The 23837-nt window shown below is 39.6% G+C and overlaps 1 protein-coding gene across 1 annotated transcript in view; it reads right to left on the reverse strand.

The window, feature by feature from the left end:
• Positions 1–459: 459 nt before the first annotated feature.
• LOC104466518 (cubilin-like) overlaps positions 460–23837 on the reverse strand; it is a gene marked incomplete at its 5' end in the record, with an annotated part of 50255 nt that continues 26877 nt past the window's right edge. Inside the window, 11 exon segments of the mRNA XM_010079957.1 lie at positions 460–760; positions 1165–1400; positions 3632–3797; positions 4907–5088; positions 5191–5338; positions 5998–6206; positions 6673–6835; positions 7692–7897; positions 17358–17575; positions 18523–18652; positions 20955–21155. Coding sequence (XP_010078259.1) covers positions 653–760; positions 1165–1400; positions 3632–3797; positions 4907–5088; positions 5191–5338; positions 5998–6206; positions 6673–6835; positions 7692–7897; positions 17358–17575; positions 18523–18652; positions 20955–21155 — 1967 coding nt within the window.

Below are 23837 nucleotides of genomic sequence, written 5' to 3' on the forward strand. Positions count from 1 at the left end.
CCTGACATTATTACTTCCTAATGTGGTTAAGATTTTAGTACCACAGCATGTCCTTACTGTGTTAAACTCAAGTGGATGCTTGAGCACTTACTCAGCTGGTTTCTTAGACCCAATGTGAAGTATTACAGAAAGTTCTTCAGCAAAGTTATCTGTGTAAGTGGTTGTAGGACAGGGACCATTTTTTAGCAATTTCTGATTTTATTCTAATTTGAATAAAACTTTAGCTAATGTTTCAAAGATTATTGAGGCAAAACCACAGAACTCTACAGAACTAATTAACGACAACTTCATATCTTAGGTCCTCTTATCAACTTCATGTTGAATATTTTGTGTTTAAGTTTTATCCTGGCTAATTCACTTTTTATAGCATAAAATGTAAAACTTTGAAATCATGTAGAAGAATATAAAAATATGTTTCAAAAACTATCAGAAACTAATTTTCCCAATTGGGTAGATAATAGTTTATTTTCAGTACAAATGGAGATCACATTTTTTTGTCAGAACTCTAAATTCATAACATCTGCGCTTACAGTGATTTTTAAAAGGCCTTACTTCAGATGCAATTATTATAACCGGATTTTGAACTTACTTTATGATCTAAAGTCTCTTCAGTATAGCAAGGAGTGGTAATATAGTTCTCATAAACAGTGTTCTAGCTCGTCCAGCTTAACTGGAATCCTGATGGTAAAGTCACATATTCAGCATGAAATTTTATATAGACTTGATGAGATGTAGCAGTAAATGGAGCGATGTTTGTATCCTAAAATTAAAGACAAGAAAAAAGAAAAGCTTTATAGAACATTAAGATAATTTGTAAAAGCCAGTCAGAGAGTTAAAACTGCTGCACAAATTGGATCATAGATGGGAAGTGACCTCAGGTCTGTGCTAGATACTGCTGTTGCATTTCTCCCTCAGGGGATTACACATATTTAAATCACAAATAAAATCACAAATATTTAAATCACAAATACAACTTGATGCCTCCCACTAGATGTCACTGTAAGGTTTGCATTGGAAGGCTTCTAAGGTGCCACGTGCCTTACGCCTTCACTTCCACTCATCTATGTGGAATTCATGGCAGAATTGGGCAAACAGTCTTGAGTATGAAACAGTAACAATTCCTTTTAACCACTTACAGGGTCACAACCAGTAGGCAATACATACCATGCCACAGTATGGCCCGGCTGGGGGATAGCTGGCATCTGGCCCGTTGTAAAGGATCAGATAGTTGCTACTGCAGTCTCCTGGGTCATCGATGCTGATGAAATCAAAGTTCACTGTGACAGTTCGTCCCTTGGGCACAGTAATGGCCCACTCACAATCGGTGTTGTTGTGGTAAGTAGCTGGGTAGCTGGGACTAGCAAATGAGCCAGTGCTGCCGTATAGTGTTCCTCCGCATCCTGGAAACAGGCACTGTTAATTAGCTTAGAAGGCTTAGTTTCACAAGATACTACATGATGTAGTACATTAGTACAGTATTAGTAGTAGTACTGAAAAACAGAGAGATGCTGGGAGCTGGAACAATGAATGTGGATAAGACCATTACTCCAATAAGAGACAAAACTGAAGCTCTAGCTTCAGCAGCCTGAGAAGAGTATGCAACGGGCATTACACCACCACTGGATACTAAAAATCGAAACCCCCAAACCTCTTTGAAACAGGAACCAAAGTCTTAAGTCTGTGCCGTTGACAGTTCAGTTCCTGAATACTCAACTAGAGACAAATTTTCTTTGGTTGTTCTTTGGAATTAGAAGTAGTGAATCCTCATCTGATAGAAAAATACAGAGAACAACTCAAGAGAAAATACTCATATTAAGTAAACTAAAGGGCATTTATACCAAAATGCAATCTCCAGCAGTAGGCAGAAGCAGGTGTCCTGGGAGAAATGCAAATTTACAGAGTAAGAGTAAGCATGTACAGATCATGCCCCAGATTACTCTCACAGTCTCCAAGACTTTTCAGCTCACAGCTCCCAAGGATGACATCTTTTTATTTAATGGTCTTTATCAGATGTCTTCCATGAACTTGTTCAGGTAGCCCTTGAATCCATGTAAATTTGTAGCATCCTGTGGGAAGGAGCTCCACAGATTAACTGCGTACTGTGTGAAGAACTGGTTTGTTTAGTTTTTTTTAAACCTACCACCTTCTGCCTTTATCTGCTGGCCTCTAGTTCTCCTATGGGAAAAGTCAATGAACACTTGATCCCTATTTATCATCCAATATCACTCAATTTTATAAACCTCTGTGGTTTACTAATCAGATTTAAAAGTCTCAGCATACCTCATACAGAAGCCATTTTTTATGTTGAGTACTTAGTTGTACTGGATTCTTTATAAGAATAGGAGACCAGAACTGTTCACATCATTCAATTTGTATGTGAACTATGAGTGAACATTTACACAGTGGCTGTCTATTTGTTTTCTCTTCCTTTCCCAACAATTCCTAACATTGTGCTAGCCATCTTGACTATTTGTGAGCAGCGACCTCTTGTTTTCATGGAACTATTTTATCCATGAGATCTTGTTGCTGAGTACTAGAAGTCAACTTGGAGCCCATATTTTTGTAAGTAAAGTTAGGATTGTCTTTTTTTTTCCCCCATTTTCTTCATTAACACTTTCCTACACAGAACTTTATCTGCCTTTTCATCACCAAGCCACTCAATACTGTAAGGTTATTCTGCAGTGCTTTTCAGCTGGCCATGAGCTTTCCTACTTCAGTAACTTAGTGTCATGAGCAAAGTATTACCCAGCTACTCACTGCCATTTCATAAGCCATTTATGAGTGTGCCTATGATATAGTCACTACACAGCATTACAGTTAGGTTATTTTCTTGGGGCAAATTTCAGGCCTCTGAAAAAAAAAGAGGAGACTGAGGGGTGACCTAATCAATGTTTATAATTATGTAAAGGGTGAGTGTCAGGAGGATGGAGCCAGGCTCTTCTCTGTGACATCCAGTTATAGGACAAGGGGCAATGGGTGCAAGCTGGAACATAGGAGGTTCCACTTGAATATGAGAAAAAACTTCTTTACAGCGAGGGTGACAGAGCACTGGAACAGGCTGCCCAGAGAGGTTGTGGAGTCTCCTTCTCTGGAGACATTCAAAGCCTGCCTGGATGCGTTCCTGTGTGATCTGATCTGGGTGTTCCTGCTCCGGCAGGGGTATTGGACTAGATGATCTTTCAAGGTCCCTTCCAATCTCTAACATTCCGTGATTCTGTGATTCTTTAGGCTTAGCAGTACCTAGATCCTAGGGCATATCACAACTGGACTACTAATGGAATAGTCTGAGTCACCACAACCACCACTCTGTGGGTCCCAAGATAGATGTTCCTTATATTTTCTGACCTCAGACAGAGAGGTAGGTCTTCATCTTAAGTGGACTATATCCTCTAAGCCTGCTAAAATCAACATCAGAGTGAGGGAATTGCTTCCATCACATAAAATGGATCTTGCCCCACTGGTCTCGAGGAACAACTGCCTCTCTCCAGTGACTGAATATGGTGGACTATGGGTGCTTGGTGAGGTCTTAAGTGTTGATGAGGCCTAAACTGAGCAGGTTGACTTCCACAATTCTGTATTTTCCCTCTGAGTACAATTGCTAAGTGGGATTCCTTTGTAATAGCAGCCTTACCACTTGATGATGAAGTCCAAGTAATTTCATATCCATCATGAGCCCCTGAAAAATCACTCTTGAAACGAAGGTACACAACATGATTTCTGGGGAAGATGGGACTAGGCAGAGTGTTTCCACAGAACCTGCCAAGTAGTGGTGATTGCACATCACTCCCATTTCTGACCTTCAAGGGACACAAAAAACATTGTCAACATTAAATCCCTGTGCCAGTACACACCAATACAATTATGCAGTGATACAAGCACAACAAAAACTATCTAGTGACTTGGATGTATACCATAATTATAATTTTAATACTGTTATTTTTCTTACTGTATATTCTTGTATAGAAGGAAAAAGAGATGGTTAACTAGTCCGGCCGAGTTCTGTAAGTAATTGCACAGATCAGGTATTGTCAGAAACAGGTAGGTAAATTTTATGGTGTGATAGTTCTCCTGACTGAAAAAATTACTTGACTAGTAGCTAAGATGTGCTTTTGCAATTCAAGCCCATGTTTTACTTTTCATAAGAAATGTTAATATTCCAGATGAAAAGATTATTTCTTTACCCTGCAGACCACTCTTCCCTGGTCACATTAAGACACAGATCATATAACATAGCTCAGATTTAATCTGATTTTCTTCTGAGTTCCAATAATGCTGGTGCTCAGATCCGTTTCTTGAGACAGTAAAGAGGATATGAAAGGAGAACTAGATAATGATTCTGCCACAGACATCTGATTTTTGTCATCTGACCAGTGACTAGGGAAACCTTCAACAAACGTGAAAGGACAGAGTGAGGATTGTGTAGGAGGATATGCTTTTTATTGACACAAAGTACCTTTGCACGTATCCTACATTTGTTACTAGAGCTCCTTTTCTGAAGAACGAAAAATACTTTTTAGAAAATTATTTTTTTAAAGAAAAATATCAAGCAGATGGAATCTACTGCTTGAATGAAAGCACTCAGATTTATGGCTTTCTGTTCACGCACAGATATTAATATCAGATGAAAACTATCCCAGCTTGCTCTGTTAACTGGGTAACAACAACAAGAGCTAGGTAAAGATGAGTTAGCTGACAATGAAACTATTTATTCATTGGTTTTGGACTTACTATAGTGTGTATTGTTTAACTTCTTACTACAACATCTGCGTATCTTTCAACATAAAACTGTAGTAATAAATTAGTCCCTAATGTCAGTTCAGCTCAGACTTGATCAAAGCTTATTAATATTCTTTGAATTCAGCAGGTTTTGACAAAGGCCCACAAAATAGGTATACTTGCTTGATACCTCTAGGAAATCCCGTGAACACTGGATGCTGTCTTCCAAATTGAAAGCATGGAAAAAAAGAGAAATTGTGTGATTCAGGGGAGCTCGTAGAACGATAGAGCAGTTCATATTATTGGGGTGACGACCAGGCCAGCCAGGGCTCCTCAGGTAACCAAATGGCTGGTTATACTCTCTGCTGCAACCTTGAGACAGAGAACAAGAAACATGTAAGCATTCTCTGTTTTGCTTTTCACTACCAAAGAAAATGGTAGGTAGATTTTTTTTAGACATTTCTTCAATCTTACCTGTAGCTTGGTAGGTAAATCTGACTCCGTTATTAAACATATATTCATCTGATTTGAAAGTCACAATGGCAGTGCGATCATGAGAATAAAATTCAGGGACTGGAAAAGTTTCAGTGCCACAGAATCTATGGACTGATCCTTGGCTGTGCTGGAATTCAATACGTCACAAGTTACTTAATGATATAATTCGGTTTTCTACTTACTGAACTTGCGGTGGATAAATCTCTCAACACTTTCTATACCAGTTATGCCATCACATTTTAAATTTCTGATGGAAATCACTTAATAACATATCAACATTTTATGTTAAGTTATTATGAGAACCAAATCAAATTTAACAGGTATTTTAATGCCAAAATAAGAAACAATGAAAGGAGTTTTAGGATAATATAATACAAGGGACATAAACAGGGTTTTTTTCTGGTGCTTTTTACAAACACTCTTCTTGGCATGAATATTCATTTTTATTACGGTTCTTGGATGGGAGGAAGTACAACTAGTTTATGAAAACTAGCTGTTGGGCAGTATTTTATGGGTGTTAAGTTTGACAGCTCTGTTACTTGGTGCACCTGTGAAAAATAGTGTAAAACTTCCAGGTCTAATTCAATGTGTGTATAGTGTGCTTCCACGAGGTCTGTGTACCAGTTAACACACCTTAAGTGAGGCACAGTGCGTAATGCTTTGGATGTGGGCCTCACACAGAATCATCAGTTCATCTATTACCAAATGGGGGGTTTCTCCTCTCTTTAAAAAGAGTGAAGGGAGCTGAAAGTGAATGGGGAATGGTATCAACTGTAAATTTCTTACTGTTGGTGAATCCTGGAGCTCTAGGTAGTTCTGAGAGCAGTCCTGGCCAGAATGGAGGTGGAAGGCCTCTACCACCACCCTGACTTGCTGTTGTGGAGGGGCATCAATGACCCAAGTACAGAAAGTAAATGGTGGATATTCATTGGGGAAGTTAGGAGATGTTGCAGTCAGGGATGTAGAAGTTGCATTATATATTCCTCCACACAGTCCTGTGTAAAACAGTAATAAATGCATCACAGAGTGAAAACTCTTCCAACTGGGCAAAAAATATTTATTGAACAAAACTACACTGGACAATATACTTTTGTATTTATCTGTGAGTCTCTAGAAGAAAAAAAAAAGTAAAACACATGCTAATGCTGTGTCAATATATGTCATAAAACTCAAATAAATGTTTGTCCCCTACAATGTCAACACATTTGTTAACAATCTGTGAGTGCTCTTGTTTTGCACTCCAGACTGACAGCTACCCCGCAACCAGCCAAGACCGAAGAGAACTGCACTGGGGTCTACCAGTGCTGCTTTTAGCTTGTTTATAGATGTTGTGCTAAGGACTGTCTTTGCCCCCTCCCGAGCACTGTATCTAGAACAAATTTTGATTATTTATTATTTAAATATGTATTTCCACAAAAGAATCACAACAATATATATGCATACATACATATGTTAACTTACGATCAACTGTGGTGTAGGTAGCATTGAAACCCTCCCTTTCCACAGAATTGTCTGTGATAAATTTCACGGTCAAGGAATTACGTGTGGAAAGAAAAGGAGCCGGCACTGTAGATCCACAGAATGTGCCAGCTAAATTGGCGTTGTCATTATCTCCATCATAAAGCTGAAAGAAGAAAAGTATGTAAGCCACTAATAGTTTAGGCACAACAAACAGATAAATAGAAATAAACTTCTTTGACCCCTCCTGACACTGCAATTTCTTTTACTTAAAAGCACAGTAGGTCCTCTTGTGCTTTAGCAGGATATTCTTGATGACTATAATTATTCACTGCCATATTAAGTAATTCTGTTGGACAGTGTAAATCTCATTATGGAACATTCTGGTCCTGTCTTAGCAAATAAAAAATTATTCTGTTTTAATTGGGCATTCTGATTTATTTTTTATATGTACTCTCAAAGCACTTTTCAATGAGAAAGACTGATTCTATTCACCAAAATGTAGAATTAATTCCTAGTTTCACTGAGGATTTGTAGTGCTCAACAGGATCTATAACACTCCTTTTTGGATCCTGTTTAGCAGCGTTCTGCTATCCTATGTTTTGTATGCTCATCTCCAAGAAAATAGCTTGCACAGGTGAGTATTGAGCATCAAGAGTTATTTATTAAAAATTTTGTAAATTAATGTCCTTTCAAGCAATTGTGTACAATAATTAATCTGCAAGTTTACTTTCAAAGTGCTTGACTTTTTTTTTTTTTCTGTGAAAGAAACACTTATTTATATAGGCAGTCTAAGACCAGAAGCGTGTTCCCATAACAATGTTAAAATTCTTATTTGTTTCCAAAAAGGCAGGATGTCATGTAGAGTAGTAATCTAGCCCAATGAAAATAAATTCTAATTATATTAAGCAATTTAATTTCTTCATTAAACCATTTTCTATTAATTAAGTTCTAGCCTCATGGAGAGAATAATGGATTGTATCTCACTGATATTTTCTTATTAAAATATGCAGCTATCTTACTTTGACATAATCATATCGGCAAGTCTGAGCAGACTGTGCTTCAAGCATGAATGAAGTGAAGGTGAGGTTGATCACTTTGTTTACAGGTGCAGTTATGATCCATACACAGTCCAGATTTTTCTCATATCTTCTGGTCACATTGGAGACTGGAGAGCCAAAGGTATAAGATGAATTTGTCAAGTAACCACCACAGCCATTGTGAGGTCCTGTTGAAGAAGCAGAAGCTTTTTAAAAGGAATTCCTGGCATTTATTTGATCTTCAACTCTTTAATGTCACACCTGCAGCTTTTTTCAATGCTACAGAATTTTACTGTCCTGTCTCACAAGGGCTACCTGAATGATTAAAAAGGCTTTCAACACAAACAGTTTTAGATAGATATGAATCACAGTTAGATTTTGAAGAGTGAATTAAGAAAGGCTCATAATTTCTGTTGAATATAAAATCAGTATCCACTTTGAAAATGTAGCAACAGACTTTTTAAAAGGGACTGTAAGAGCACAGAAGTTAAATAGAAGAATAGTGGTTAGGCGGCCTTTTAATAAGTCACTCTTACCTGCTAGTAAGCGAACTTGGACAGCAGGGGGCACTGGGCTGTTGACTTTTAAAATCTTGTTAAAAATGAAGTTGCTTATTTTGGCAATACGAGCTCATTGTGGGAGGATTGAATTTGTCAGCCTGACGCTGGGACCCAGGCTCATATTCAGGAATCTTGCTAAAAGGGACTGATTTCTGGAAGCGTTTTGCTTGGTGGGAACTTAAAACCCCTCTGAAAAGCAAGCTGCTTTTCATTTGGATCCCACAGACAAAGCAAGTACCGTACTCGCTGTGAAAATTTGAACTCTATAATGTTTTCAGTCACATTGAAAGATATTACTTTTGGAGAAAAGCAGTTATTAGAAAATCAGAACCCTTTTATTGCATCTAATTACAAGCAAGAAAAAAGTACAGGCTATCTGAGGGGATATTTTTTCTACTTATCTTTTTTTTTTTTTTTTTTTTCTTTCTGTAGTTTGATTTCCAGAAGTTGAACTGGGCTAGTAAATCTAATCAATTTGTTTATGCTTCCTTCCCCAATCGCAATGGAGTTTCGTGGCCACTTATTTAACTCAGGAATTCAAATAAAGTATGGTTCATGTGCTTGCTTTTTGGTCTGAGAAAGAGTTTTTGTAAACTGCACAGAGAGAAGTGATAACTGCAAGCAGCCTGTTGTCCCCCTTTTAGAATTAGATAATAAACGAAGCTACAGCTGTGGCTAAGCAACATGAGCAGAGTTTCAGCATTCTGTCTGCACATGTAAAATATGCCTGTCTAGCTGACACACAGGAACTTAACCTTGACAGACTGATATATTTCCAGTTATATAAAACTGTGCCCTACCTGACCTACAGTATTACAAAAAATCACTCTAGTGAAGAATCAGCATCCAAGTGTTAGGTTTGCGTCAATAACCCAAGGCTGGATACAGCCCCTTGTTGCAAGACTGTAATGGTTAAACCAGAGTGACTAAGGCTAAATGTCATCCTGCTCTTCTAACCAAAGCCAGAAATACCCCACCCAAAAAAAGAATTTTGCTTAAAACCAAAATCTGAATGAGATTTAAGCTTTTGCTATAGCTAAAAATGAACAGAAGAAACTTATTTCAGAGAGAAAGAGTCAGGAATCAATAGGCTCTAGTCCAGTTTTGTGGGCTGTTAATGAAGTCAGAAACTTGGAAAAGTGTTAGCGTTCATTCCAGTGCCACTGCAGAAGCTGAAAACAACAGTGGGGGAAATGCGAGCAACAAATCACTTTCTTACAAATAGTCTAGGAAGGAGGAAAATGTCAGACAGGAGGGTGCCTGGGCCCTAAGAGGGCAGTTTCGCTATGCTTTTCTCTGGGTTCACCCTTCTTCATAACTTACGGAGTCCCGCTGAAACAACCTTGTTGGAGCTGTTTCCTGCTCAGCATTTTGGACACGGTCTACTAAATATAACATTAAATAATCATTAGGCATAGATCACAGTCTGACTATCCAGCCCTGCAATATTGAGTCTGGAGTGATATATGGGTCAGACTCCTGAAAAAGCTCCCCTTCACCCTTCTCAGGGTTAGAGTTGCAGAGATGCGAGTCAGAGCATTGCAACAGGAATCAGTGAATTGCCACAGAGCCACGCAACAGGAAAGCTCTCAGTGCTGTTGGGTTGTCCTTTTTTTTGGACATCAAATGTCTAGACCTTTGCAATGGTGCACGTCACTGCTAGCTGTGCAGCTATAAAGACAGCTCAGATGACAAAAAATACAGATGTGGGTAACCTATGTATGTACAGCACATAATATGGACCTGACAGAGAGAGAAACAGGCCAAATCCTCATTATCAGAAAATTAGTTCTAGCTAGTATAACCAGTAATAGCATCTGAGGGGAGATAACTAAAAGTATGATATACAGTTAATAAAGATGAGGTTTCATCATTAGCTTTCACAATGCTTAGCCTGCTCAGCTGGGGTTGAGTCAAATGCTTACAGGACAGTATGTTATAAATAATGGCTAGACTGGAAGACAACCAGATATCAAGTAGTCTTGCGTCAAGCCAAATAAAGAGCAACCCTTGCTGAAAAATCTATCCATCTTGGTCTTTTTCAGTACTGATAAATGTTACAGCTGATTGCAGCCACTAAAACTTACAGAATTGTGAAGCTGTGTAGATCGAGGGAACACCCACAAGTTAATGAAGAACCAGCTGCTTAACAGGAGGGAACTCACGCTAAGAGAAACACTATTGCACTGCATTTTAGCCAGGACACAACTCATTGTTTTAAAAATCAGTACCACTTCTGAAGAGAAGTCCAAATAGTAGCCATACAGCCTGCTAGTGATCATTGCTGGAATTATATTCATAGCAGGCTAATACAGTCTGAAAAAATGGTAGCTAGAATTTAGGCAAAACGTGGGACTGAGAAGTCTGTTAATTTGTAGAAGAGACTCTTATATATTAAAAACTAAACTTGATAAAAATAATGATAAATGTTCCTTATAGAACAATTCGTGTGTGGGCAGATGGACTGACTACATCACTGTGTTGTTTCAGTCTCTGGTTTCTCATTTAAAATAAAAATCATTAGGCCATCATAAATCAGATTGCAATCTTGTCCTCCTCATAAACAGCTTGCCAGAGAACACAAATTATGAGACTAACTAGGGCACACATTGTCATCACTAATTGCTTTTGTTGGGAAGCATTAACGAAACTAAAGGGCTGAAGAACCATTCAGAAAATAAAGAACTGAAGGTTCCCTCTGGCAAATAAAAATAATTACAGCAGAGGGCAAGCACATGTTTCTCTGTTAAGAGTTACATCCTCTAGATATGGAACAAAGATGAAGATGAATCTTTGAAGCTGCCTGCCTTTGGAGCACAGCCAGGGGTAAGGTTCTTTTATACAGGTATGGATGCAATGAAAGGGAGCCTTCTGAATAGTTTTAAATCTATCAGAAGCAACTAAACCAATGACATTTCAAAACATGACAAAGTAATTTTGCTGCTCTTCCCTTCCTACTGAATGAGCACCACAAACGTCTACCAGAAGGCAGCGAAGTTCAAAGAACTGTTTTAGTTCTCCCTGAATAGTAAAGAAAATCCTCTCCCAGATTTCTGAATCACATTTGGTCTCACCTAGAAGCATCCCTTGGAACTCTAGGCTTCTCTCTGATCTGAACTAAAAGTCAGAATAAGCAAAGATTAACTCTACCAAGACTAATCCTTATTTCCTGACAGGTCTTTTTTCTAGTGCAGAGGAATGGCTGGACTAATTGTGGCTGTAATAATTAGCTCATAGCTTGTTTGGATCATGGCTCAGAATGATATAGGGATGGAGAGAGGAGTTGTACTGTCATACTTTGTCTCATGGCTGATACTGAAGGTTAGTAAACCTTTGCAGGCTGGGCTGAGCTGTTCCCATGTTTGGCAATCACTGTACAGACATCATGACTTTGTGTGGCAGTGGGACCCTGGCAGCAGTGCCAGCTGTGACCACAGTGCCTGCAGCATTGCAGAAGGAGACTTAGGAAAGCACTCAGCCCAGCCTTTACACAGAAAGGGTTTTTGACCGGGTTGGTGGTTCCAGCAGTGATATTTAGGACTGCAAAGCTCCAGTCTCCTAGCAGGATTTCACAAATGCAGTCAGATGAAGCTCATATTCCTAAGTTTTTAGACTATTGGCTGGACCCAAATATAACAGTCCAGACATGCTCTGTGCCAAGCCTGTCCTAGTTCTGCAAAATTATAATGTATGTAGCATCCTATCCATCTCCTCAATGCTTATCTGGGAGACCAGAGACAGACACGTAGTCTGGCCTCATGCTAATGCTTTCTAATACTGCATTAGCGTACTTGTTGGCATCACAGCTGCTCAGGCCTTTGCAGATCTCTCTTACAATGTGAATCAGAAATGTCTCCTCACCCTTTATATGCTCTGGAGTACAGATTTTCAGATCAGTCAGAAATGTCGTATTTAAATGTCTGCTTATCTTCTTGTCTGTCCAGTTTGAGTAGGCAAACCACTTCTCTTTATTTTGCTTTGGGAGAAGAAATGTCACAGACATTAAATAACTGACATTTCTCAGAGGTGTCTGTAGGCTATTCCTTAGCTCAACAGTTGTATTATTTTCAGAGATACAGAAGAAATGTACTTCAACACTGCAAATGCTTTCTAAATGTGCAGGAAACCTGAGATTCAGCTGTGCTGAGTCCCTTCCCACCTAACAGGCCATAACTGCTGTTGTCAGTACAGGTGCCTGGTGCCACCTACAGCAGGTACTACCATTATTTAGATAAATCAGTGCAATGAATTACTGCTGGTGGTGTAAGAATTTAGAAACTACTCACAAAAGAACACCTAACTCTGACCCATGCAATAGAATAACCAAACCAATATTTTACACCTTATATTGCCCGTTCAGAACTGAGGTTTTTTCCATCAGTTCTGAACAACCAAAAAACCTCAGCAGCAACTGTGCACACTGAGCACTGCTGAAAATCTGCACCTAGAAACTGAGCACAGAGTGAGCCAAGCTTTCAGTTTGCAGGGCAGAACTGGATCTAGAACTATATTAAGCAAATTTTTTTTGTTGTTAAGATAAAATAGCATAAAAATGCTGTGAAAATTCTACTGGATCCATTTTTTTTAAAGTACACTTTAATTTCATTAGAGGAGAGCATAACAGTAACCCCATTAGTGACAGACACTTAGTGGATTGTATTCCAAACAGGAAACAAGTAATTCAATACACAGCTAATAGAATAAGGGAAGACGGATACCTCCGAGTGATTTATCGGGTAAGTTACAGAACATTTTTTCAGGAAATAATAGATTATAATCTATGATATGTGTACTAGATTATTTATGTAAATTACCTATTAATTTATTTTTCTGGTATATCAGAGGATTTCTTTTTCCAACTATTTTTCTTCTAAACTCTACTCACTTATGATTTTTTTCCTATGCAAAATGATTAATATTCATTCAACAGAAATACTCATTTGAATAAAAGGAAGGAGGGATCCTTGAGGGAAAAGCTGAGCAAACTGAGGACAATGCAGAGGACAGGGTGCTTAAGGACTTCACATTCCAACAGTCTAATGGTTGCCAAAGGTTTTGGAGGCATTTCTTCTGCCTTAGAGCCTGTATCACTAATTTTCTCATTGTTGCCACCCTATTCTTCTTGCCTGTCTATGTCCATCTGGTTTTCCTTGTCTTGTGTTTAAATCATAATCTCTTAGTGACAGAAGATTGTTGCTTTATTTTGCCTGTGCAGTGCCTAGCGCACTGGAATTGCAGTTCACGAGCTTGTAAGTCCCAAGGTAATGCAAACAAGGGATAACATTGGTATTCATACAGTACACCATACTACTCTTTCACAAAGTATAAATGTGAATTTCTCCTGCATGCTCGCAAAAGATAGTATAAAAAAGAGGAGGGGAAGCTACAGCTTGAAGTCAAGCAGGATTTAGAGCTGTAGAGAAAAAGCAGGCAGTGTTCCTGCCCTCCTCCTTCCCACCTTCTCCACTGTCCCCATTCCGTTTCAGGTTTGCCTGTATTGTATGAAAAAAAGCTCAGGAAGAGCTTTCTGACTCAACCCACTTCTCTGACCATGGGTAACACTTTGTTTTTTGTAAATTCGTATGGTTTCCTCAGACAGCCCCCATGAGCAGACCGACCTTTCAGAAACTCCTAGACCCTTCTCCGATGGTTTAGAATGGAATATATTTTTCATTACTGAGACAATGGGACTATATACATGAGCACAGAAAGCTGTCAAGTGAAAATTATGTGCTGTTAATAAGGTCACAGCTATATCTCCCAACAGGGGTTGCTGACTCCTTAAAAATAAGAAAAAAAACCAACCCTTATATGTCTTCTCAGCCTTTGTATCATAAGCTTCAGAGGGATCACAAATTGGGGTGAGAGGGTCACCCCGCTGCTGGATGGGAATAGATAGAAGCTCCATTTATCACCGAAGCACAAAGTCCCTGCTATCACAGCAGGGATGGCAGACGTATGTGCAGGCTCCATCCCTGCCAGCCAGGGTCAGCTGAAAAGCGCAGGTCTCCCCTTAGAGCTGGAGATACAATGAAGAGATCTTTGGCCAAGTCACAAACTCAGTACATGCATACCTCATTCTTTGGACAGAGATCTTAACTTTCCTTCCTTCACAGAGACATTTCATGTAACCAAATGCTTTAAGCTGGTATTGATTTATCTCTGCTCATCCATTTACTGATTGCCTAGAGGAGCACACACTTGCCATGGAAAGTAGGTATAATTCTCATTTTACAGACTGAAAACAAAGGCAGAAAAAAGGTCAGTGGTAATTAAGGTAAAAGGCATTTTTCTTTCCACAAATCTAAGACTTGGAGCAGTCTGGGATCCTCTAGTCAGCCAAGTTCACCAGCTCAGCCTGAGAGTATGTCCAGTGATTCCAAAAATAAGGCCAATAAGCGTCCAAACTTAGCAGCAAAGACAGTGAAATGATAAACCCTCTGAACTGCACCCTGCCTCAAATGCACCATATCACAGAGTTGGTTATAACAAAGAAAGAATGTTGCCTGTGAAATGTGCACTTAACATTATATTGCACAGCGTGTGGAGTAGCATAGTGAAAGAAAAGACATTTGACAAAAAGAGAGAGATTGCTGTACTGTGAAGTTAATTCTCTTTCACACTGTCTGTTAGCCTCTCTTTTCTGACTAGTAAGGGGACCTTAAATATTCTAGTGGGTGCAGGATTAGTGATGGAAACAAATTGTTTTAATTAAAACAGAGCATGTTTTTCTACAGAAATGTCAGGGTTTAACTCTTCAAATGCCTGGTTACTGTCAGTCTTGCTAGGCTTCTGTGAGTTTCCTACTTCGTCTTCTCTCTTCCCTCCCACCACAATGGCTATCAGACGGACTCCCTCCTAATAAAATTCACAAGAAAGAAAGAATGAATAACCCTAGATTTTGGCAGTACCCCTGAGAGAAGCCTGATCAGGAAAGAAATTGGAAGAGCTTGTGAGGAAAGGAAATCGTTTAGTTTGCTACAAACGAGTGTACTGTTTCTGTTCACTTCTTTCCAATACATAATCAGGGTCACTCACAACACTAAACAGAGAGCAATAATTATGTTATCCAGTTGTGCTTCCCTAGGGTAACTACAGAATAATGCGCTCACTGTCATGCAACACTGAAGGAGGCTTCTTGTTTCTCTAAAGATACCATCTTTCTTATCCAAGAGATTTATCATTATTGTCATCTGGTTGCATTTGTACTTTTATAAAACCACATGGATTTTATCTTTTGACAGACATGAGGGAACTTCTCTAAAGCACTATTTAGAATAACAGGCTTTTAGATCTTTATGGTTTTATTGTCTTTCATTTGAAGCAGAATTTCAGACCTCATAGTACAAAGATGTGTCAGATTTTCCTGGCTCTATTTGTCAGACAAGTCAAACTGGAAATGTTTATAGAACTGTGACTCATGTTTTCCTTTTATAATATACTTGCCTCCTTTTTGGCCATTCTGTAGTAGCATGGGACTGTCAGGATCCTTCGTAATGGCTGGGTAGTTTAGTCCCTGTGGCTTGTTTCCCACAGCGGAGAAAGAAGACCTACCATTAAGCATCACACCACCATGGGCTCTTCGTCACACAACCCACATCTCTGCATGGCCATTTTTTCCAACTTGCAACTCCATTGCTCCTGAGTAACTCCTGCAACTACACAACCTCCCTTTCCTTGGGAGCCTACAGAAATGCCCTCCAAAAATTAGCCTAATAGATGTCAAAATTTATTCATAAAAAGCTTCTCCTCACTCTAGGAAATAATCAGGCTTGGTACTAATTTGAAGAGCTTGGCTTGTGTTCTTTTGTGTGCTTAAGCAGAATCTCTGGCAAGTTGCACAAATAAATCTCAAGTCAGTGGCTAAAAAAAATGACTATACGCCAACAGGAAGAGCAAGAGCTTGGGGAGTTCCTGATGATCTCACCCTGGAAACACGAACCCAGGCAGTGGGAGATCTCTGACAACTGATACCTAACGGTTTAAAGACAACAACGTTATATTACTTGAAATACCACTCCACAAGAGTGGTCTTAAAAGATTCCTGTAGCAATTACTGAGAGTGAAGCAAAGAAAGAGTTAATAATAGTAATAACCATGAGGTTCTGTGGGAATATTTTTCTTGGCAAAGCCTGTAGAACCAGTTATTTTCCTTATCTGTAAATACTTTCTGAGACTCTATCAAATGAGAAAGTCACTGGCTAGGGGTTAGGAGAGGGTTCAATGACTCAGCAGAAGACTATGTTTGTTCTGTCACAAAGGCCTTTCATTCTGAACTGTCTGAGTGCCAGCTTTGTAAACCAGACAATTACTTCTTTCTAGATCACAAAAACATTGAGTTAATTACACAGGAAACTAGTAGCAATGACATGAAATCAATTTACATGCAATAACCATTTGTTGCTTATCATCCCTAAACAATTTGGATGTTATAAGAAGGTACAAAATTCCTTCTACACCTTGATCTTAAAAACAGACTACTGGGCTTAAACCTTTTTTTTCAGGTAATAATCAAGCTTTGCCCCTCCCGTGTCCAGCAAAACATTTAATATCCAGTTCCTTCTTACTATGATCCCCGTTTATGTTATGGCCAGCTAATCATATTGATCCTCAAAATCAGTAGAGATCAGCACTGTGGTGCCTGGGGGGGACTCCCAATCTTAACTAAATTTAATGCTTAGTTTTTAAAAAGGTGTGAGGTGAACAGCAAGGAAATAGAAATTGAGGGTAGATAGAAAGGAGGCATCTTTAGAACACCACCAAGCTTTGCCTACAGAAGAATAAGTGTTCTCAGGTATTGCCAGATTTCCTCTAAAAGAGGGGGCTTTGGGTGCTGCTAAGCCTTCAGTCACCCAAGAACCCCTATGCGTTCAGAGAAGCAGGAAGAGGTTAGCAAAGAATGAAAGGAATCAGTTCAGAACCAGGGATCCCATAAGCCTAGTATTTAGCTTAGTTCACTCAACTTTTACAAAATCAGAACATTCTTCTGCATCATGCAGCCCTAGTGAGTAAGACCATAACTGATCCTCACCAAAGGTAATTACTTACCAGCAGATTCTTGGGGTTATGAGTCTGATAATATCCTTACCTAAGGTCTCCCTGAAAGATGCTTTCCATCCCCTGTCTGCTCCAAAGAAGTCAGTGTTAAACACTAGGAACAAGTTATTACTGGAGCTCTTAATATTTGGAGGCAGTTCTGAACCACAGAATTTCCCGAGGAGAGGCGCATGGGTGTCTGAGCCATCATATACAGCCACATAGTCTTTGTAGCAGGAGGGAGATATTTCAAGCTGGAAGCTGTTGAATCTGTAAAATACATTTGGAGCTTTAGGTACCACATTTTCACTTCTGTTCCTGTGTTATGTGTGTTTTTAGCGCTTGAGGAAAGGTCTAAGCAATAGCAATAGTCAAAGTCATACTCAGACAGATATCACAAAACATTTCTCTTCAGGAACAAGCAAGCAGAACTACTAACTGCATGGCAAAACACTCCAGCCAACCAGCCTCAAAGAAATAGTGACCCTAACCCACTGGACCTCTTGCAAGGCAAGTTGTCGGCACACCTCGGCCTTCTGTGAAGCAGCAGATCTCCCCTGTGGAAACATACACTCTCTCACTTCTGCAAATTGCTCAGGCTGCAATTTTCTTGGGCACGCGAGGGGCATATAAAATGCAGGCTCAGGGCAGACCAGATGCATCTTCCGCTTATCTGGGAAATGTTCTCTTAATTCACAATCAGCATATATACGACAGAAGAATGTATCCATCTTTCAATTTCTCACTGGCAAGGTTCTGTGGCAGCCATATCCCTCTTTTAGGCAAGACAGGACACACTCAGAAATATACTCTTTCTGGGTGGGCATTATTGGACGGTAAACTGAGTACCAGCGTGCTAAAAGAATTTTTTTTCTTACTTACTTACTTAGTTTATACTCACAGGAGTCTCATAACTCCTCAAAGGCTGACAGAATTTCACTAAAAGCATGAGCTGCATTTTTACAGTTTCTTAATCCTTCTGATAACCAAAGTGGGAAGTTAAAATTATGGTGATGTTTTTCACATAAGAAGTTACAGAGAAAGATGTAAGGGAGCCTGAGGTTGATAAAAGGGGCTTCAGTAGCCATTTCTCATTTTAGTTCAGCTTTCCCTTGGAAAAGGAAAGGCAGAGAGAAAATTGTAAATAATTGCTGTCTTTAATTGGAATCAGAGACCTCCCTGCCCCTTTGATGCCAAGCAGAACTTGGATTACATACTTGAGGGCCACTACTTTGCCATTTCCGACTGTGATGTAGTATGAGCAGTTCATGTTGTTGTGATAATCAAGAACTGAATGGGCTGGACTGCTAATAACACCAACAGAGCCATTGAAAATGCCACCACAAGCTGTAGGGGAAAGAGAAAAAAGAGTGATTAGTATCTGAATACTAGCTTGGTCCTAGTTCTCATATTTCTTGCAGTAGTCATAAGGAAAGAAAAGCCCTTGATAAATTAGGAGCAGTCCTCACTGTCTTGCATGGCACCGTTAAATGTGGAGATGCCTATCGGGTTGTGCTCTGCAGTGGAAGACTACTCAGTATCAAAGTAACAGGTTGTTACTAGTCCATACCAAATGGCAATGGCTCTGTGTTTGTGCAGTAAAAGACTGAGCCTGATTTCAAGTGTGCTGCAGCAGGACCAGGGAGCAGCGGATGAGGTGGGTGCCCCATGCAGCAGCGTGAGTGAGGTGCATCTGGAGTCGCTCTGCAGCCGTTTGAGCTTGCCAAGAGAAACCTGGCTGATATGTGGGCAAAGACAGTCTCTCATCCAAGCTCTGGTCCTATGGAAGCCTCTGAAAGTTTGGCACTGACACAAATGCAGCCACAATAGCCCTGCCCCTGACTTTTCTGGAATAACTGTATGCAGAGCTTCATCATCTCTCCACCTCCTGGCAGGGCTGGAGCATTACTGTAGCATTTGTTCTGTGCAGAAAGGCAGAGAGGAGTCCCCAGGTATCACTAACCGTGGGGACTTTTTCCCCCTTCACCTTGTACTGGGACTTGGGGTGATGGCTGAGCTGGAGGATTGCATACTTGCTCTCTGGCTGAGGAGCTGCAGCTGTGAACTAAAGGCACTGCTTGGCTTCTCAGGGTTTCACACCATGGATGCTGACGAGGCCAGGATGTGGCTAATGTTTGTTCCCAGCTTCAGTGCTTGAGGGAACAAAAACCATTATAAAACTAAGTCTAATCTCCATTGTTAGCTTCAGCCTTTATTTTATAATCTTAACTTAGCAAAAAAATGTTTCCCTGCGTCCTGTTGATAAATAGCTCAAAGCCACACACAGCTTTTCATGATTTAAAGGACATGCCATTGCCCAGGCCACCACCTTAACAAAGGCAGTCCCATACAGGGTGCTGCTGGATACAGAGCCCCTGGCTCCTCAGCTGTGCTCAGGCTGGTGGCCTGGAGCACTGGCAGATAAAGGACAGGAGCCAGAAGGATAAAGAATCATTATTATACACTAGGAGGGGGAAGCATTTTTCATTTTATTTCAGCAAACAATACAACTAGAGGGAAGAGGAATGTTAATTGCTAGAATCTGCTTTGTATACAACAACAAGCTAATAAGGCTGCAGTCATCTTTCTCAAATGTCAGAAGTCACAAGTCAGATAGCCGTAAATTACTTGAGTGAGTTATGAAGGTCTTTTCCATGAGTAACTGCATATTGTCATTTCTCAGTGCCATTCCCTCTGTCTTATCTGTATAAGGCCATTCATTTTCTATAAAGAATTTAGCCTTATGCTTTTAGCTGTGGCTTTGAACATAAGGAATGCATTAAGGGAAATAGCAAAGTTAAGAACTCACACTTTTCTCTGCACTTAGAAAATGATGCTTTCAAAAATCAAAGTACTGTCTCTGTAAGTTAAACTTAGAAAATAGTAAAACTGGTTTTGAAAATAAAATCAATCTTTTGGGGTATTTATATTTGTGCAGATGTAAATTCTAAACTCAGTTGGAAACTTATTTTTTTAATACATATTTCCTCTTTAAAACCAAAGAGATCTCATGTGAATGACAAAAAGTTTTGGTGAAAATATTTATTAAAAAACAAAAGTATATTGAGATCCCAATTTTTATTTATATTAACACCTGACACTGCAAGAGGGTCATCAAATGGAGGCATATAGCTGGGTACATTTAAAGATCCTTTTCTAGTTCCTATGTTGTATAATGTAGTTTTAGTATAACTGAGAATCAGGCCATTTTCTTGTATGTGATAAAATCTTTTAAATGAACTCAGTTAAATAAACTGATGATGTTTCTCCTTAAACATTGTAAAAAAAAAAAACAAAAAAAAAAACACCAAACAACCCAAAAACCCAAAAAACCAAACAACCCAAAAAAACTGTGACAAAATGGATTGCGTTTTTTTTTTCTACAGCAAAGGTAAAGTGTTTCAGTTCCTGACTTGGTCCCACATACTGTCTTGAAATGGGAATTGTGACATAACATATCAGTCAGTGACAACACGCACCAAACTGTTCCATGTTCTGGTCCTGAGAGCTCTTTTGGGCAAGTGCAGAGGCAATATGAACCATCTACATCCATCTAAGGTATTCCCAAAATGAGGTATATTTCCTACACTGAACTGTTATCCAGCCAGAATATTTCTACCGCCTAAAGCACAGGAGACTGGCTACTCACCAATTGCTCTGTATCTTGCCTGGAATCCAAAGCCTGCAATGTGGGAGTCGGTGTAGAAGTTGAGCAGCATAGGTCCAAAGACACTGACTGGGGCAGGGAGCTCATTACCACAGAGCGTGATGAGAGGATGGGGGGTAACCCTCGTCCCACTGAAGATGCTTACTCCATCATAAAGACAAATTCTGCTCAAGAGCGCTGGAGCTGCATGGACATATAATGCAGAAATGTTAGCAGCATATTTCCCATGTGATTTACTGAGTTGCAAGTGTATAGACCTCACACAGGATAAGAATTAAATTTTATATTACTTTCCATTCCTGGATCTTGGGATCTCATTTGCTTGCTGAGGAAGCAAATGTCAATTTTTAACATGCAGAAAAACTGAGGCAAAAAAAGGCAAGGAGACCTTGTATACAAGACATCACACTAGTCCCACTGAACACATCGTATCATCTGGAAAAGGCTCCAGGCCCCTTGAGTTTGTGGGAGTTCATAGTTGAGTCAACACCATCTATGAGGAGATGAGACGACCTAAGAAAAGCATGGATCTCCTCTGCAGATCAATGCAATGCACCTTTTGTTACAGGAAACCAAGTACCTGGTATTGCTTTCCCCTAATGTAGAAGTCAGCACTCAGGGCAGGGAATTTTAAATCATTCAAGAATGAGAATAATCCATCCTCTCTGACTCCCTGCCCTACCTCCCTGACTTTCTAACCAACTCACCATTTGCAATCGGATTTGACTGAGAGCTGTCAAATGTATTATATAAATGTATTATATTATCATATAAGTTTCAGTCAGTAGCTGAGTTAGAGTGCCAGAGGAATGTCCCCAAAGAAGGACAAGCTGTGCTTGCAGTGTAAGGGCTGCGAGTTTGGGCAGAGACCTGCTGAGCACCAGCCACCAGCACCCTGGGACCTCAGAACCACATCACCACATCCCTGCCTCGACAGGACCCATAAGCACAGGGAGAGGTTGGTGGTACCCAGTGTGGTAGCACCAGGGGCTGTAATGGTGGCAGCTAGAGAGGTTTGGTATCATGTGGGAGCAAGAAAGGAGCCATGTGGATCATGCAAGAGAGTTGTATCCAAACTGTCAGTGAAAAACACAGCACACATCTACTGAAAAATGAGCTTCATTAATTGCTATGCTTATATAACAACTTGATGTTTTCTTGGTTTTTTTCCATAATTTACACGCTTAATGGAAGCTGTGGTGTCACATGTTTATTGAGGCTAAGTTATCATGTTTAGCGATCTGTTAGCAACAATGGAGCAGTTACATAAACTGCAAAGGATTAATAGGGAATTATCTAAATTTAACAGGAGAGACACAGAGCCTACTGTTGCACTGGAGCGATTCCTGCAGATTGTCCAGTCAAGACAAGCTGCTTCCTAGTGTTGTAGGAAACAGGATGACTCATGTTGAACAGGATGACAAATAGGAATGGTGTGATAATTCTGTGTCACAAGAACAAGAGTGATCTCAGCAGTCAGATATATTTTAGATCCTCTCTGAAGTTTTAATTTAAAAATGCTTTCTCTCTCAATGAAGACAATGTATTCTAATGTCCTTTACAATTATGCCAATAGGCAAAAATGGTGCTTGTCCAAGTGTAATAAGAGTAACTAAGCTGAAAACCACCGGCCACATCAGATAGCTGATTACACTGATAATAAAATAATTAATTAAAAACATCGGCCATGCCGTGCCCTATTATGAGAATACTTGATAATGTGATACAATTAAAAAACATAACCAATTTTAAAATACAAAGAAATTTTAAAAAATTAAATGGAGGCAAGTGCAATTTCAGAATGGAAAAGATTTGAGAAAGCAACTCAGGTCCTTTTCTGAAAAGGCTTTGGAGAAAGGCATGAACTAAAACTGATTTCTCAGCAAAGCAAAAGGCCACAATACCCATCACAATTTGTTTTGAAGTACTGCACTGGAAAGAATAAGATGGTTGACATAGGATTGTGAGCAAAAGGCTTAATTCCAAGCTTTTGAATCCTCATTGTTTGGGCCAATATAATTTATGACCCATGAATCCTGGCAGGTCTGATAATTGTTTGATCTCTATCCTGTAACTCATTCTCATGTTTACACTTTTCCTTAATTTCTCACCATACTAAAATGCATTATTCTGTAAACAATCCCCAGCCTCAGATTCTGCTATCCTATCTCCTCATGTCATACTTGAAACCTCTACACACACTCAGCACATAATCAGCAATTCTTCTCTGTGGTTTATTTCCTCTGATTCTATCATCTTAGGTCTTTTCTAGACCAATTTCTGTCCCTTGCATTACAATGGAACAGCTTTCACAAGTCTCCAGAGATCTTTTCTTAGCTAGATGTCAGACATACATCCTCTTTGAGCTGACTGGCACTTTCCACATAGCTAGCACTGTTTTTCTTCATAGAACTTCGTCTACTAGGAGATTTAGCTCATCCTTCTGGTATTACTGTATTCTCTCTTCCGATTCATCCATGAGGATTCAATGAGACATCTTCTCTCTTGTCTTTCCCTCTTTATCTCCGCATTAGCTCTGTATAATCTCACTTGCAAGGACAGATGGAACTGCTAGCTCTATGCTGATGACCCCACAAGTCTGCTTCTGTCCTCCAGGCCTTTTTCTGTTCAGACTAAAATCTTATTTCTGTCTCTCAACAAAAAAATTCAATAGGAGAGCTTCCCCCCTGCCCCGCCTCAGGTCTTCCCTTGCATCTTCTTTACAGCCTCATCCTTTCGCCTGCCCTCATTAGGTCCATGTGTATGATTTGGACCTCTCTAGGTATTCACATCCAGACTAGATGTAAATATTGTCAAGTGTTTCCAGTTATTATCTTTATGATAAACTCTTTCGTATCCTTCCAC

This window comes from Pterocles gutturalis, unplaced genomic scaffold, assembly GCF_000699245.1.
Source record: "Pterocles gutturalis isolate BGI_N339 unplaced genomic scaffold, ASM69924v1 scaffold38374, whole genome shotgun sequence".
NCBI classification, from domain to species: Eukaryota; Metazoa; Chordata; class Aves; order Pterocliformes; family Pteroclidae; genus Pterocles; species Pterocles gutturalis.